Here is a 16,593-nt window from a genome sequence, read left to right on the forward strand (position 1 = left end):
CACTATGCATTTAACTTCAGTGCTAAATGTTCCATCTTGGTCCAGTATCAAGCTCACTCCTGCCTCATAAAATGTTTCAACTTTTAAAAAGGAAAATTAAAACACATGAATTGATTGCCTGATGAATAAATATTCAGTTGGCACTCAGGCACTGACATTGCTGTTCAAATTGATTCAGCACTTTCATACGTTTGTTTAAAAGACCAAATGTTGGCATAACTCCTACAATCCAGCAGACAATTAATTTGACAGAGCCAACATAACCTTTTGCCCCAAATGCCTGATATACAGCTCTTCCTATAACAGAACACTCAAAGATTCAGCTGAAACCCGTAATTCATTGAGGCCTTATAGAAATGTGTTGTTATGATTTGGGAGGTCAATATTACCCAGGTTTCAGATGATGATTTGAGGTACAATATCTACAAGATGTGATAGACTTAACAGTTGATTTGTTGGAATCAAAACAAAAATTAAAAAAGAAACTAGTGAACTCAAGACCAAAATCAAATCTTTCTTCAATCACACCATCTTTACCAAAATAGACAATTATCGTCATCATTCACCATGCAACTTAAGTAAATCAAATTCTTTCCAGTAAATCTCTAGCAGGCAAAAATAATTATAGCTACAGAGATGCAGTGATGTGACATTCTAAGACACTTTTGATGATTCATTAAAACTAATAGCATCAAACAGCTGTGATGTAAGTTTCTAATAAGCCCTTATTTTTATAAGAAAGAAGTTAAAAAATGAAATTTAATGGCTCCACTGGTAAAGTGCTAATTTTTCACTGTTTTACGGGTATATCTGGCAAGGGCAGCTTTTGCTATCCAAGCCTAATTTCTCTTGATTTGAGTGGCTTGCCAGGCCATTTCAGATAGCAGTTAGGAGTTGACTACATTATAGTGGGTCTGGAGTCATAGGTAGGACAGGCCAGGTAAGGGTAGCAGACTTCCTTCCCTACAGGTTATTAATGAGGATATAATAATTTTTTTTATATAGAATCTCTACAGTGCAAATAGAAGCCATTCGGGTTGTTGAAGTTGGTTGGCTCGCTGAGCTGGTTTCTTGTTTCGCACAAGTTTCGTCACCATGGTTGGTAGCATCCTCAGCACAGCCTCCAATGAAGTGTCAGTATGTTTTCCCAGCTGGGAAAGCCCATCAAAACTGCACTGACCCTCCAAAGAGCATCATACCCAGACCCACGCTATCCCTGTAACCCTGCATTTCCCATGGCTGATCAACCTAGGCTGCACATCCCTGTACACTACGGCCAATATATCTAATCCTCACATCTTTGGGCTGTGGGAGGAAACTGGAGCACCTGGAGGAAACTCATGCAGACACGGGAAGAGTGTGCAAACTCCACACAGACAGTTGCCCCAGGCTTGAATTGAACCCAGGTCCTGGAGCTTTGAGGCAGTAGTGCTAACCACTGAGCTACCATGCTGCCCAAACATTTTTTTAAAAATAAACTGAGACTTGATTTCAATTCCAGTTTGTATCACATGAATTTAAATTTCACCAGCGGGGATCTGAAATGCATCCATCTGTTTTCCCAGGACAATGATATTATCACTTTGCTAACATCATCCTCCAACAAAATACTCCCCCATAAAGTATTCAAGTCTCTGTATGTCCCAGTACAATTCTGTTTGGAAGCAGAGATGAACAAGCTCCCTCAAAGAACTCCAGAAACAACTATGATAACAAAGTGTGGAGCTGGATGAACACAGCAGGCCAAGCAGCTTCAGAGGAGGATGTTATCTCAGATTATCCAGCATCTGCAGTTCCTTCTGTCCCAGAAACAACTACCTTATTTGAGTAGAGTCGCTGCAGAGATCAGCTGAAATGAGCTACGGTAATCACTGCATGCCATTGAGGTACTGATTATTTTAAATTGAATCATGAACCAAAAGAGAAAAAGAAAATCAACAGAATATGCAGGTATGCGGTACTAAATAGAAAGTGGGAAAGAGACAGAGAGCTAGAAAGAGATAGAGCAGAGGCAGAGAGAAAAGAGAAAGACAGAAGAGACAGAAAAAGAACTGATTGTAACGAGGTCAGCACACTTGATCCCAAGTGAGATCTGGTATTGACATGAGATGCCTCCCCAGACAGCATCGGGGTAACGTTCGCTCATAGTTGGCCCAACGGAAAGGAACTTCCAACAGCATGTGTATCCAGAACTTAGGTTCATGCAGAATGAATATATGCCCAGATAGAGAAGGAAGGTTTGGCGGTCATATTTGGAGTCAGCAAGTTCCACTAATACTTTAACAGATGTAAATTTGTAAAAATAACAAACCACAAAAGATGTCAAGGCAGTGTCGCCGATAGAGTCAAGCCAAGTTCAGCAGTGGGTTCCAATACTAAATGGGTATAATTACAGGCTGGAACACTGTATGGGAGGCCAAGCAGCAAATGTGGATGCACTGAACCATCTCCCACTGGGAGATAAACCCACCGGAAGAGTTTGTAATGGTTTTCTATTTTCTGGACAAACTTCCAGTCACAGCTGACTTTGGAAGCAGGAATTTAGGTCCTAGCAAAACTGAAATAGCTGGTGGTGATGGGGGAAACGAAAGGCCCATCTATTCTGAGGAAGGGTCACCTGACCCGAAACGTTAACTCTGTTTTTCCCTTCATAGGTTGTGCCAGACCTGCTGAGTTTTTCCAGCAACTTTGTTTTTGTTCCTGACAACCAAAATCAAACCCTTTTTGGGCCTAGAGAGGCCGGAACACAATACAGGCAGATGGCAGATTATTACGGGGAGCAAGAGTGATTGGCAGTGACCTTTGCCTGGGACAAGTATTAGTTGAACTCCACCGGGGTCATCCAGGGATTTTCAAGATGAAGATGTTGGCGAGAGGTTATGTCTGGTGGTCAGGACTGGATGAAGGCATAGCCAGTTGGTGAAGCAGTGCCCAGAGTGCCAACAAGTACAAGGATTGCCACGAGCTGCTCCCCCACAATCGTGGAAATGGCCAGGCAAACCCCAGACTCTGTTACCTGTCAACTTTGCAGGTCCATTCATAGGCTCAGTGGTCACAGATAATGGTACGTCTTCTGAGGGAAGGAATTTACCATTATCTGTGACCACTGAGCCAAAGTTGCTGGAAAAGCTCAGCAGGTCTGGCAGCACCTATGAAGAGAAAAACAGAGTTAACATTTCGGATCTGGTGACCCTGCCTCGGGAACCGGGGCAGCTTGTTATCTAGTGACTCTGCAGACCGTTTTTATAAGCCTGCCTTCAAAGATTGGACTGCCCTTTCTGCCAGACCATTGGGTGAAGGATGGTATGGAACTGTCCTTTTATAACAAATACCATTTGACTTTAGAAAATACTTAAATTCCTTCCCCCAGATGATGTAAGTATTTTCTAAAGTCAAATGGTATTTGTCATAAAAGGACAGTTCCATACCATCCTTCATCCAATGGTCTGGCAGAAAGGGCAGTCCAATCTTTGAAGGCAGGCTTATAAAAACGGTCTGCAGATTCACTAGATAACAAGCTGCCCCGGTTCCCGAGGCAGGGTCACCAGATCCAAAACGTTAACTCTGATTTCTCTTCACTGATGCTGTCAGACCTGCTGAGCTTTGACAGCAATTTCTGTTTTTGTCCCGGCTCCTATTTTACTATCGGACCACCCCTCATGCAATGACAGGTATAACTCCAGCAGAGTTGTTAATGGGTGGAAGACCCCGCACCAGGTTAAATCTGGTCTTCCTGGATCTGGGGGAGAGCGGGCGTTGAAATTGCATTGGGAACGCCAGTGCCAGATAAGATTCCGCTAAGCAAGAGAGACAGTTTACTTCAGTGGATGAAGTTTGGTGTAGGAACCACAGGAATGGCCCTGCATGGGTATGCATGGTCAATGCAAAGTTGGGGCCAGTGATGTGTAAAGTTCGAGTAGGTGCAATGGTCCTGAATGAGCACACGGCCCATACATAAACTGTAAACTCGCAAATGGTGCAGGAGCAAAACATGTCTAGCTCATCAACAAACTTTCTGGAACCCAAGCATTCTCCCTCTCCATCAAGCATTGAAGATCACTCTGAATCAAAGATGGACATGGTGGATGTCACTGCCTCAAAGCCTTTGCCACCTGAAGTGGAGAATGGATTTCTTCCGAGATGCTCCAGCACAAGAGCTGACCCACTGTGCTTTGCAGGTCACCTGTATCAGAGGCAGGCTTAGAGGAACCTAAACCAGTGTTAAATGCCCCAGGAAGATATGCAAGAAAAAATACACAAACCAGCCTATGTCTTCGGACGCTGAGGGGCGGGGATGTAATGATTGTAATGTGGTTGGCCATAAATATGAGTTCCCTGATTGGGGCCGTTAATCTGGTCCAATCAGGGAGCCCTGACAAACAGATAAACAGGAGCGTCAGAGGTTCTGCTCACTGTGAGCTGACTATGGGGAAACTGGTTCCATGTGAAGGAGTTTCCACGCATAAGTAAAGGGTGGCTTGGCAACAGGATATTGGCCTCTTAAGAAATCACTTCATAAAGAAAGTCAGAAAGAGAGAGAGAGAGAGAGAGAGAGTGTGAGAGAGAGAGAGAGAGAGAGAGAGAGAGAGAGAAAGGAGACGAGGGACAGAGACAGAGGCAGAAACAGGAGAGATTAGAGAGTTTTAAAGTAGACTATGCACAAATCAACCCTATTACAATTAACTTCCTAATGTCAAGGGTCCTTAATTTAAGTTGTCTCTTGGCTCTTCAAAAGTATAAATTAGTTAAAAGTAAAATGTATGAGTCCCATTACATCACCAATACTTCAATATATGTAATGCTCTTATTGAAAAAAATATTCAATGAATGTTACATAGAGCAATGAGCTCCTAATTTATGGACAATACTTTTGAAACTAGGAAACACCATAAAGGGAGGTGGGAAATACTTATACACAATTGTTTAGAATCAATTCTATCAAGCTTATGGAAAAAAATCCTGACACAAAGTCATTTACTGCAACATTCTGTGTAAGGCATACATGGCAATGCAGACCATAAAAAGTGGGATGCCAGGCCAGTTTGTTCAAGCACAACTCTTTTGCTTGGCACTGTTCTTTCCAGAAGAAATGCCACAAAAGGACTTTATCTGGTTGACTGATTTACAATCTAGAAATAATTTGCCAGCCCTTCTTGTATACTCGAGGTAACATTTCACTCAAGTCGAAGTATTTACCTTGATATGGAGATGGAGTATTCGATGGGCGACCACTCCGAGCATACTTTTGTCGTTTTCCATCTTTCCAATCTATAACTATAACAAAAAGAAAACAATAGCTTATCTTTTCTGGTCACTGGATCTCACTGCAATTTGTGCAGAAAAACGGCATGTTCATATATCCATCTTTTGCATTGATGTAAGTGGGCTTCACGCAGTCAGTGGTTGGAATAGACTTGTTAACACATTTAACAATAAGTATTCATTTCAATCCCAGAAAATTGCACTGAGTGCACAATGGCATTTGATAGCAATCTGGTCAATATCTTGAAGTGTAAATGGCATTTGTTTCTCAGATACATCCCTCTGGAATACGATTAAATTCTTAAACATTCAAGTTGAAAAAAGGTAGATCAGCAAACAGTCTATATGACTGTTTTCCTGATTCATGTCACAATACGCTACATAGCTATCCCACTGCACTTGTCTGTAAGATACAAATTAAAAAGAAGGATTGCCTTAATACCTTAAATTCAAGAGAATGTCTCAAACAGTAGATGGGATTGTGTTAATACTCCTGTTGACAGATGTGCTCAAATTTCAGACTGTGATGGGACATCAAACACTGCAGAAAACAATAGCATAAAACATTTCAATGAAGGATTCTCTTAGATTTGGGCGGTATCTACGACATTAGAACACTTGGGCTCTCAAAGCAGAGACTCCAGTTCAAATCTCAGACTTGACTGGCATTCAAGTTGAGGTCTTCCTCAGGAAATTGGTTCAAGGGCCTTGAAGGGACCTCTCTGACAGGCAAAGGAAGGTGAAAACAAAATAAAACAGGTCAAACCTCCCCGACTAACAGCTTGGCTGATACCTCGTCTATTAAACCTGATCCATCTTTTGGGCATATTGTAGATTATAGGGAACCAAAAGGGAGGCATCGAGGAACAAATTAAAAGGTTAGCCATATCATGGAATAGACCCATTTCACTGAGACAGAAGTGATTTTACAGACCACCTTCTTACCTCGTAGAATCTAAATAATAATCTGCATGATGACCATTGTTCAGACGGTGGCAGCAGGCAATGAGAGGTATTGTTAATAAGGGAATAAAGAGATTGCAAATGGACTTTAAAAATCTTTAGTGTTTTGATGAAGCGTTGTGACAGCACAACAGCAGTGTGCCAAGGAAAGAAGACAAACTGTAAAATCAATGTTTCTGTGTACCAACACAGAGAAACAAGGCCAGTTCATATGTACTTCTTGAGGCAAAATCTATATACAGCAGTAAGATAAAATTACCAGAAATCCATTATTATGCATTCCAAAATATTGAGTTAGACCTGGGTAAGTGACCTAGTCAAGGTCATTGTATACTGCTCCTATATTTTTGCATTTTTACTGGAGGCTGCTTCAAAACGGAAAACTCTAAATTCTGCAAAGCTAAAATTTAATTGTGCAGGGTACTTTCAGCTGACAGTATTATTACCTCTTGGACTATGGTTTCTTAATCACCAGCAACACTGCAGTACCTCTACACAGATAGTAATGTTCCAACATTTGACAAAGATATAAGCTGTTATTGTGTGCAGATCTGGGCCCCATATCTCAGTAAGGAATTACTGGCCTTGGAGCTGGTTCAGAGGATGTTCAGGAGAATGGTCCCAGGAAATGAAAAGCTTAACATATGAGGAATGTTTGAGGGCTCTGGGACTATACTCATTGGAGTTTAGAAGGATGAGGGGGAATCTAATTGAAACTTACAGAGTAGATGTTGGAAAGGTATTTCCATCAGTAGGAGAGACAAGGACCCGAGGGCACAGCCTTAGAGTAAAGGAAAGACCTTTTAGAACAGAGATAAGGAGGAACCTCTTCAGCCAGAGAGTGGTGAATCTATGGAATTCACTGCCACAGAAGGGTATGGAGGCCAGGTCATGGAGTACATTTAAGACTGAGATAGATAGGTTCTTGATTATCACGGGTTACAGGGAGAAAGCGGGAGAACGGGGTTGAGGAACTTATCAGCCATGATTAAATGGCACAGCAGACTCGAAGGGCCAAACGGCCTAATTTCTGCTCCTATATCTTATGGTCTGTTCCATCAGAACTGAGCATTGCAAACCTCACAGCACTCTCTTGAGACAAACACAGACTATTCATCAGCGTATAGAAATGTAGAAGGAAGAATGGTTGATGTTCTAATCTCACCATTCCACTTCTACACTGCCTGAAAGCTCAGCACAAGCTGGGAGAATGAACATTTTCCACCTATTCACTGTTGATGGAGCACTGCCTTAAAAACTATGATCTTAAACAGTTTTGTGTTGCCAATGCTTGACAATGCACAATACAATAAAAAATTTCCCCCCAAATTTCTTAAGCAGATGTTTGAAACAAACACAGAGAATGTTGGAGAAGCTCAGCAAATCCAAAAACAGAAACACAGTTAATGGTGAATTGAACATGACTTCTTCAGAATGAGTTAGAGTAAAATTGGACCCAAAATATTAACTCCGTTTCTCTCGCCACAAATACTTCCGGGCCTGCTGAATTTCTGCAGCACATTTCTGTGTTTGTTTCAGATTTCCAACATCTGCAGTAGTTTGCTTTTAGGCAGGTATTTATTTGGCAACGGTGTCAAGGTAAATGGAGAAACGCTGGGGAAACAGAATTGAGATGTAGGCAAGCCACAGTCTATTTGAGTGACAACAAAAACGACACAAAGGCTGAGCGACCAACCTCTCTTCCTAACACCCATGTTGAACTGAGATGAGATGAGTATTTTCTTGGAAAATGGCAGCACAGCATTGGTTAACCAGAAACCAGATTAACAAGAGAAAACATTCTAGACTCTGACTGGTGCCTAACATGTGGCTAAATGTGTAGCTTATTTGTATAGTTCTTTAAAATTGATTATAATTTGCTACATTAAACATCAAATTTGACGTGAAAATATAAAATATTTGGAATTTCATGAATGCCTTGACAAATACAATTCATTGTGTACGTAGTGGAGCATTTTGAGTAGTTCAACATGTTCAAATTAGAACAATGACTTAAAACATTGTTTAAAACAGTTGAATGCTTGCAAAATTGAAAAACAGTGTTTTGTCAAGTCCTTCGGAACAACTAGTTCGATCCTGAAGGAAATTATTGCCAGTACAAAAAAAATGAATTGCTTTCATTCGGAGCTCATGTCCTGGTATTTGTATAGAATCTGAGATTGTAAAGAAACACTGAATAATTATTTTCCAAACAAGCTGGACAGGATTCCTCATAGTCCATGATTCACTTAGTTATACCCCACTGATGCTACTAACTTCCCCCTTCCAACATTACTATTTAAACTTGAAACCATGCCTCGTTCTGGAGCCACAAAAGTGGATATGTTTGTACACTCTTAATATTAACACAGCTGCAGCCCAGGTGGCCTATTTTTCAGCCTGCTGAGAAGTGGCTCCCACTTAACCTGCACTTTCTGCCCCCATACAGCCCTCCTTTGACAAGGCTGCATGTATTTAATCAGGAATACAATTTTTGCTCTTCCACTCAGTGCCCAGGGGAGGCAAGTTGGGAGGGAAAACCTGTTGGTTTTGAGCATGACCACCACTTCCCTTGATCGGTGCTAAAATGCTAACTTTGCCCATTCACCCTAACCCATCATTATCAATTAATCTTGCCAACATTTTGTGTTGCACTCTAGCAATAATAATGATGGATTAGGTTTAATGGGTAAAAATAGCATTTTAGTACCGATCAAGGGAAGTGGTGGTCATGCTCCAAACCAACAGGTTTTCTCATTTCACACCCTGGACAAAGCTGTTGATGAGGCCCCCCTTTCCATTAAGGAAAAATCAGCTCAGATTCAGAAAGCAGAGCTGATCTGCCATGGCCCGTATTGAACTGCTCTCCACTGAAAGTTCTATCCCAGTCCACATCATGGACTGTTACGCATGGTACATCAGTTGCAGGTTGAAGTCCTTTGACTCTGTCATTATTTTAAAAAAAACCATTGCCAGAGCGATGATGTAACAATGTTGTCCACTTTCCATAACAGCAACACAAGAAGCAAGGGCTGGAGAAACTCAGCATGTCTGGCAGCTTCTGTGGAGAAAGAAACAGCATTTATGTTTCGAGTCCAGAATGATTCTTTTTCAGAACACAGAAGTTCTGAAGAAGGGTCATACTGGATTTAAAACGTAAACCCCATTTCTCTCTCCACAAAAGCTGAATGAGCTGAAGGCTTCTCGTACTTTTGGTTTGTTTCAGATTTCCAGCATTTGCAGCTCTCTGTATTATTTATCTGTAACAGCAAGTTTGGTTAAGCATCACTGTTCTCCGTTGTTATCTTTGAGGGAGTTTGGTGCTGTCAGTCAGTGCCTGTTGGAATTTCCCAAACTTATTTCATGCAATAATAGCCCAACAGAGAAAGGATAGTGATTTGAAAACTGCTAGATGTGACTGGCAGTCCCAACTCCTTCACTTTTATTTGCGAAACAAATGGCGTTCTTATTTTGAGTTGCACCAACCTCAGTGTCAATACAACTGTCCCCATCAGTAAGGTGGACCACTTATGTATTATTACACTTTATTTTAACCTTTATTGTGGGATTCAGTGTCTGCAGTACAAGCTAGGTCAAAGCAAACATTCCCTTATAAAATACCTTTAAAGTCTTCAGGACACCTCAAAATTCTTCATAGCCAACGAATCACTGAAACAGTCAGTGTTTTATAGGTAAATGCAGATAGTAAGCTGCCTCAAATGACAGATGTTATTGATCCTCCCCTCAGCTAGACTGAGAACCTATACTGGGAAACCCCTACAGATTAAATATACTACTTTGCTCTGGTCTTGTATGACAAGGATCTGGTTCAATTCCCACTGCTTGTAGTAAAAGGCTCAGGCCCAAGTCTATTGGGGTGAACTTGGTTGAGAAAGATTTACCTTGATTAACTCAAACCTTTTCCATTAGAAAGCGGCTGCCTGAGTGAAGTCCTAATTAAGTACCCAGAAACTTTTCAGGAAGATCTAGCAACTATCAGAGGAACTAAGTCCACATTGCGTGTGGACCAGGAAGCAATCCCACAATTCTGCAAGGCCTGCCCAGGGCCATTTGTCTTTTGGGCACTTAGTACAGGCAGAAATCAGGAGGCTGGAAAGCGAAGGAATCATCAAACAAGGTCAGTTTGCGGAATGAGCAGCACTGTCATACCGATTATGAAGCCTGACCGGTCTGTTCGCCTCTGTGGAGATTTTAAACAAATGGTAAACCACTTCTTGTGACCAGATAAATACCCAATCTCTCGCTCAGTAGATTTATTCGCAAAACAAGTGAGGGTGCAGTCCTTCACGAAGCTGGACATCTGTTACTGAAAAAGGGAAAGCAGTGGAAATGCTCTCATAGCCTTTAGGAAAGTGAAGAAGCAGCTATCCTTGTCCAAGCACACTATGATCCCAAGCGATATATGATGATGACATCTGATGCCTCCATATGGTATTGGGATAGTGCTGGCTCACAGACAGCCCAACAGACAGGACCACCCAATAGCATATGCTTCCCGAACTTTACCTAGTGCACAGCACAAATAAGCCCAGATACAGAAGAAAGGTTTGGTGGCCATTTTTATAGATATAAAGTCATGATAGTAACAGACCACAAACCCCTGCTAGGCCTACTCAAAGAGGACAAGGCATTGTGGCTCATAGCTTCATGACGAATGAGAGCCCCCTGCTGAAATTGCAGTGCGTACAGTTACCAGTTGGAACACCGTCTGGGAGGCCAAGCAGCAAATACTGATGCCTCGCACCACCTCCCACTCGTGCTGCCACTCTGATTTTTAACTTTCCAGACACCCTTCCAGTCACCGCTGACAATGTCAGACTGTGGACGCAAAAGGATCTGGTCCTGGCAAAATAGGAGCAGCTGGTGATGATAGGGGAAACCAAATGGCCATCACAAACAAAACAGAAACCACCCGGCCCGGCAGGCCAGATCACATTACAGGATGGCACTTTATCAAAGGGAGCAAGAGCGACCGTCCCGAGCAAAGGTCCCCGTTAGGTACTGGCTGAACTCCACCGGGATCATCCAGAGATGTCCAAAATGAAGATGTTGGTGCAAAGTTATTTGGTGGCCAGGAATGGATGCAGGCAGAGCCGTGTTAGTGAGGCAGAGCACAGAGTGGCAACAAAGACAAGAATTATTGCCACCAGCTCCCCCACATTTGTGGGAATTCAAGGTCAAGCCTGGAGCCAAGTACACATTAACTATGCAGGTCCTTTCCTGGGGTCAACATTCTTCATCATTTTGGGGCACCCACTCTAAGTAGTTGGATGTGCATCGAGCTCATTCATCAAACACAGAGACGATGGCAGAAAAGTTGTGAATATCTTGTGCAACACGTGGACTCTCTGAAGTGTTGGTTACAGACAATGGGCAATCATTTACCAGCAGGGAATTTGAGTAGCACCCAAAGTCGAATGGCGCTTTGCATATAAGGACGGCTCCATTCCATCCATGATCAAATGGTCTGGCAGAAACAGCAGTCCCAACGTCAAAGGCAGGCTTAAAGAAACACCAATTCTGAAGAAGGGTCACCGGACCCAAAACGTTAACCCTGTTTTCTCGTTCACAGACGCTGCCAGACCTGCTGAGTTTTCCAGCAACTTTGTTTTTGCTCCTGATTTACAGCATCCGCAGCTCTTTCAATTTTTAAAGGAACACTCTCCAGCTTCACACAATACAAAACCGTCCCAGTTCCTATTTCATTCTAGGACCACCCTCATGCAACTACAGGGATAGCTCCAGCAGAGTTGCTAATGGGGAAACGACTCCCCACCAGGTCAAATCTGATCTTCTTGGACAAGGAGGAAAGATGGTGAATCGGCATTGGGACTGCCAATGCTGGACACAAGACTCCAAGGGAGAGAGATAGTTTATTTCAGGGGAAAAAGTTTGATGAAGGAACCACAGGAACGGCCCTGCATAGGGATAAGAGGCACGATCAAAGTGAGGTCAGGCCCCATGCCATACAAGGTTTGGGCGGGTGAGGCGTTCCTGAACAAGCCAATAGGCCACATAAAAGCTGAAAACTTGCACACAGAGCAGTAGCAAAATAAATCCTGCTCCTCAGAACAGCCAGAAAGGCTGTCAGAATCCGTGTGTTCTCCCCCTTCGTCTAGCGAAGGAACCTCAGAGTCTGAGGTGGACTCAGTGAATATCACAGCCTCAATGCCTTTATATTATCTGAAGAAGACAACAAATTTCTTCTCCAGGTGCAAGAGGCAGGCTACGGTCCGAAATAAGCCGTCAGTATCTGAGGCTGAGTCAGAGGAACCAGGCCTGATGTAAAAATGGCCCAGGAGAGACGATAATAAAACAAGCAGGTCTGCATCCCAAACTTTACTGGTGGGGTGGGGTGTACTGATTGTAACAAGGTCAGCCAAGTGGACCTTCTAGGATATGAGTTCCCTAATTGGAGCTGTTACCCTGGTTCAATCAGGGAGCCCTGGATGACACATATAAACAGGAATGTCAGAGCTGACTCAGAGAGCTGGATCAGGGATAAGGACTTTCCATATGTAAATAAAAGGTGATTTGGAGATGGGATGCTAACCTGCATGGAGTTATTTCACCCTTACCTCTCAAAATCTTCGATGTTTATTTGACTCCTAAACCTATACTGATTGTGAATGATCGGCCATGATCATAATGAATGGTGGTGCTGGCTCAAAGGGCCAAATGGCCTACTCCTGCACCTATTGTCTATTGTCTATGCTCATTGCTCCCACTGGAATCTCCACAATTAGGCGTTCAACTGCAGCAAAATAGCCCAAAAATAACAAGCACCGTCCAACTGTGACCAGCTCGCTGTCCCCCAAATCTGTCTCTATAATCTTACGCATGGTTGACAATGCCATGCTACACCAAATCATCTTCTCTATTGTGCAGCTTTAGAGACTGCCCTGGCTGGAATCCAAATTTACCCATCAGAGAGACAAAGCATTTTTAAAAACCATTATACCAGCTGCAGGTCAATTTCTGCTCCGTTCCTCTTTCTATCTTAGTTACATAATTGGCAAACATGAGCTGTGTGGGCAAGGTAAGCTTCAATGCACTCCCCCCTACAAAGTCAGTGAATCCCACAGTGAACTTGAATGTTTGCCAATTGCTCACACCTTGGCCCAAACCGGACTGTTCACAACCTCAAGGTCCTGTTTAACTCCAATGGGGCTTTGACTCCATTGCTTTACCAGCTCCACGACAACCCACTCTCCCCCCATCAATCACTGTCTACCTCAGCCTCTGTTGTAAAAACTTCATGTATTTCTTCATCATATCCAGACTCAACCAATCCAATGCTTTCTTTAATGCATCGAAAACAGTGATCTCCATTCAACTTCACACCAATTCTCTCTTGCCACATTAACCACAGTTTCTGCTTATTACATTGTTTTTTTTAATTGATCTTCCAACTTTAATCCTCTTTGTGTGTTTAAACTGCTTCACAGCCTTGCATTCCTCATTTTGGTCAACTTCTTCAGCACTACATTCCAATGCTCCTAAACTCATTATTTCTCAGTCTCCAGTTTCTCATGACTCCTTTCTCATCTCCATGCTTCACTAATTTTTATTTCCAAAATAACATTCTGCAGGCTCAGGAATCTTCTTCCTCCCTCATTGCCATGATTTAACTGCAAATAATAATTGAATGACCAGTTAATAACCTTTGCCTGTTACATGAGTAACAAACTACAGTAAGGGCACATGTAAAACTTGGCATTCTGCCTTCAGCCAGTTTCAGTAGTTAGCTTATGTCCTCTTGAGCAGGCAATTCAGGATTTAACACCTCACCTCAAAGACAGAAACTCTCAATTAACATGTGTGCAGTCCATCACACATACATTAGCAAGAGTTTAATTTGTTTCCTGCATAGGAGTTTAAAACTTTGCTCCCATGCTCAACCCCCATTTATTTTATCTGCTCACCTACTGACTACTACTTTAGACCAACACTGTATTACTTTGACAACAATTTGACACACAACCTTTACAGGTTAATTTACTTTCCTTTGTTTCTTTACCACACCAGAAATAAGTCCTGGTATGTGTACCCATTGGTCTAACATGTATCCAGACGGAGGGTTATCTCACAGAATGCTCGAATTCTACTTTCAATGTAATATTTACAGACCCCAACAATTAGATCCAGACTTTACCTCCATACGAAGGAGATCCTGTCACTTCAACTCGCAAGCAGATTCAATATCGTTTCCCTGAAATTGTGCTCAGCACTTGGAGATCACAGCACTTCAAATTTGTCATTCCGCAATTCTGTCCATTTTTCTGTGAAACCTGTAACTCTGCCAATCACTAGTGACAATCAAGTTGGTACAGGGAACCTTTTATCGTCACAAATCGCCAGCACTCACCTTTTTGAGGTCCTGGTTTTCTCATTGTACAGAAGACGCTGTCGATGGACTCAAATCAGCTCGGATCTGAATCCTGCAAAAAACAAAAAGAAGAAAAGAATAAGCATAGAGGATTATGGAGTCAACTAATAACTTCCAATTAATTGGACTCAAAGTCCCCATGATTTACATGGCCACGAGCCAAGATAAAAACCAGAAGACAAATAAAGAATAAAAGTATCCATTCCTTGGGGTCAGGTATGAAATAAGCAAAATGAAGGAACTTGGAGATTACAGATAAAGTCAAACAAAAGAAAAATGTTGCAGTTATTGTGACCAAACATAAATCTTGCGCATCCTCCAAGTGAAACAAAACATGGAATGGGGCAGAAAACAGACAAACATAGCATAAGATATGAAGGGGAAGACCGTTTCTCTTCATCTATTCCACTTCCATTGATTGGAGAATGTAGGACAAGCGAAATGGTGAAACAAAACGGACCCAAAAATTTCTGAGAAGAAAAGCAACTTCCTGTAAAGTGTAGAACACATGTGGATCTATCCACACTTACATAGCAATTGATGCTTATCAATTATTACTTTCAAAATTGTGATTGACAGGTTTGGGCAGAGGGATGGAAGGATACGAGATGCAAGTGAATATGCAAAGTCAATCATTAATGAGCCATGATCTCAGCAAATGGCAAAACAACATCAAAGGGCTAAATGGTCTGCTGGGTTCTTTTCTTCCAAAGCAGAAGAATGACATTAAATCTGAGGTCACAAAAAGATCAGTGATGGCAACTTGCTTCTTGCTTCCTCTTTCAACTTTTCCCTTTGCCATGGAGTTGCACACTGTTGGTTGCTCACCATCATATTTAGAACACTTGAAGATCGACACAATGGCAGCATCTACGAGGCACACTGTACAGCCTACCGCGGCTCCTCCAGCAGCACCTTCCAATCCCCTGAACATTGCTATCGAGAAGGACTAAGGTAGTCAGTGGATGAGAATGCCATCACCTGCAAGTTCTCCTCCAAGCAGTACACCATCCTGACTTAGAATGATAGTGCTATTCTTTCACTGTCGGTCTTTCAAAATCTCTTTCCTCTGGGCGTACCTGTACCATGTGCACTATCACAGTCACCACTTTCTCAAGAGCAAAAACAGATGAGTGCTAAATGGTGGCCAAGATAGCACTGAATAATGAGAAAACTTGGACACTGCAGACAAAAACAAAGCAAAACCACAAAAATATCGCAGTTATTGCTTATCAGCAAGTCAAAACTTCACGTAATTTTAAACTAAATGCCCTTCTATCACTAACACTCTCCATTCATGCAGACTGGGAGGTGGCACTAATACATCTGGAGGAAAGGAGCAGTCAATATTTCGGGTATAACCCTTCTTCAGTCCTGCTCCTTTCCTTCAAATGCTGCCTAGCTTGCCGTGTTCCTCCAGCTTCCTGTTTGTCTACTTTGGTTTCCAGCTTCTGCAGTTTGTTTGTTTCTTTGGCACTAACACATGTTGGCTCGCCTTCTCCAAGGTTCTCTCACTGCCAATGTCCTACTGGTTCAGAGGTGAGCTAACAATACAGTCATTACAAACAGGCTGCGTTAGCAAAGCTGCACCAACTAAAAGTTCCCAGTATCAGAAAAATTATTCCTATTCAAATTTAAAGGAACTGAATATCTTTCACCAATTTTGTCTATAATAGGTAACCGGTGTGGATATCTTAATTTCAGCCATTATCCAAACACTTTCCCAAGTGTTTCTGGTGAAAAATCCACAAGTGTTTTTTTGTAAACTATAACAGATTTGACACTTTGTTTCAAAAAAAAAGTTATCTGCTATAATGATCAAACATTAAATGTCAACTGGCGTAGACAAGCATAAATCTTGGAAGTTTCATCCCAAGATTTTCTGCCATAATAAACGCCAGTCTAGTGTTAGCATTCTCACTGTCAGAGTCTAGTTCTCCTGTAGGACTGGTGTACTA

The 16,593-nt window shown here is 42.1% G+C and overlaps 1 protein-coding gene across 8 annotated transcripts in view; it reads right to left on the bottom strand.

Annotated features, from left to right (window-relative positions):
* LOC125465086 (polycomb protein SCMH1-like) overlaps positions 1-16,593 on the bottom strand; it is a 196,811-nt gene that overhangs the window by 168,624 nt on the left and 11,594 nt on the right. For 5 of the 8 annotated variants that reach the window (XM_048558206.2, XM_048558203.2, XM_048558204.2 and 2 more), the window contains 2 exons: positions 14,615-14,687; positions 5,197-5,274 (listed from right to left, as the gene is read on the bottom strand). In XM_048558206.2, the coding sequence (XP_048414163.1) occupies positions 5,197-5,259 (63 nt within the window). In that variant the 5' untranslated portion in view covers positions 5,260-5,274; positions 14,615-14,687. Of the gene's footprint in view, positions 1-5,196; positions 5,275-5,704; positions 5,804-14,614; positions 14,688-16,593 lie in introns of all 8 variants that reach the window. The other 3 variants (XM_048558207.2, XM_048558205.2, XM_059654401.1) reach the window with 1 other exon arrangement.

The sequence above is a fragment of the Stegostoma tigrinum genome, chromosome 24 (genome assembly GCF_030684315.1).
Source record: "Stegostoma tigrinum isolate sSteTig4 chromosome 24, sSteTig4.hap1, whole genome shotgun sequence".
Taxonomy (NCBI): domain Eukaryota; kingdom Metazoa; phylum Chordata; class Chondrichthyes; order Orectolobiformes; family Stegostomatidae; genus Stegostoma; species Stegostoma tigrinum.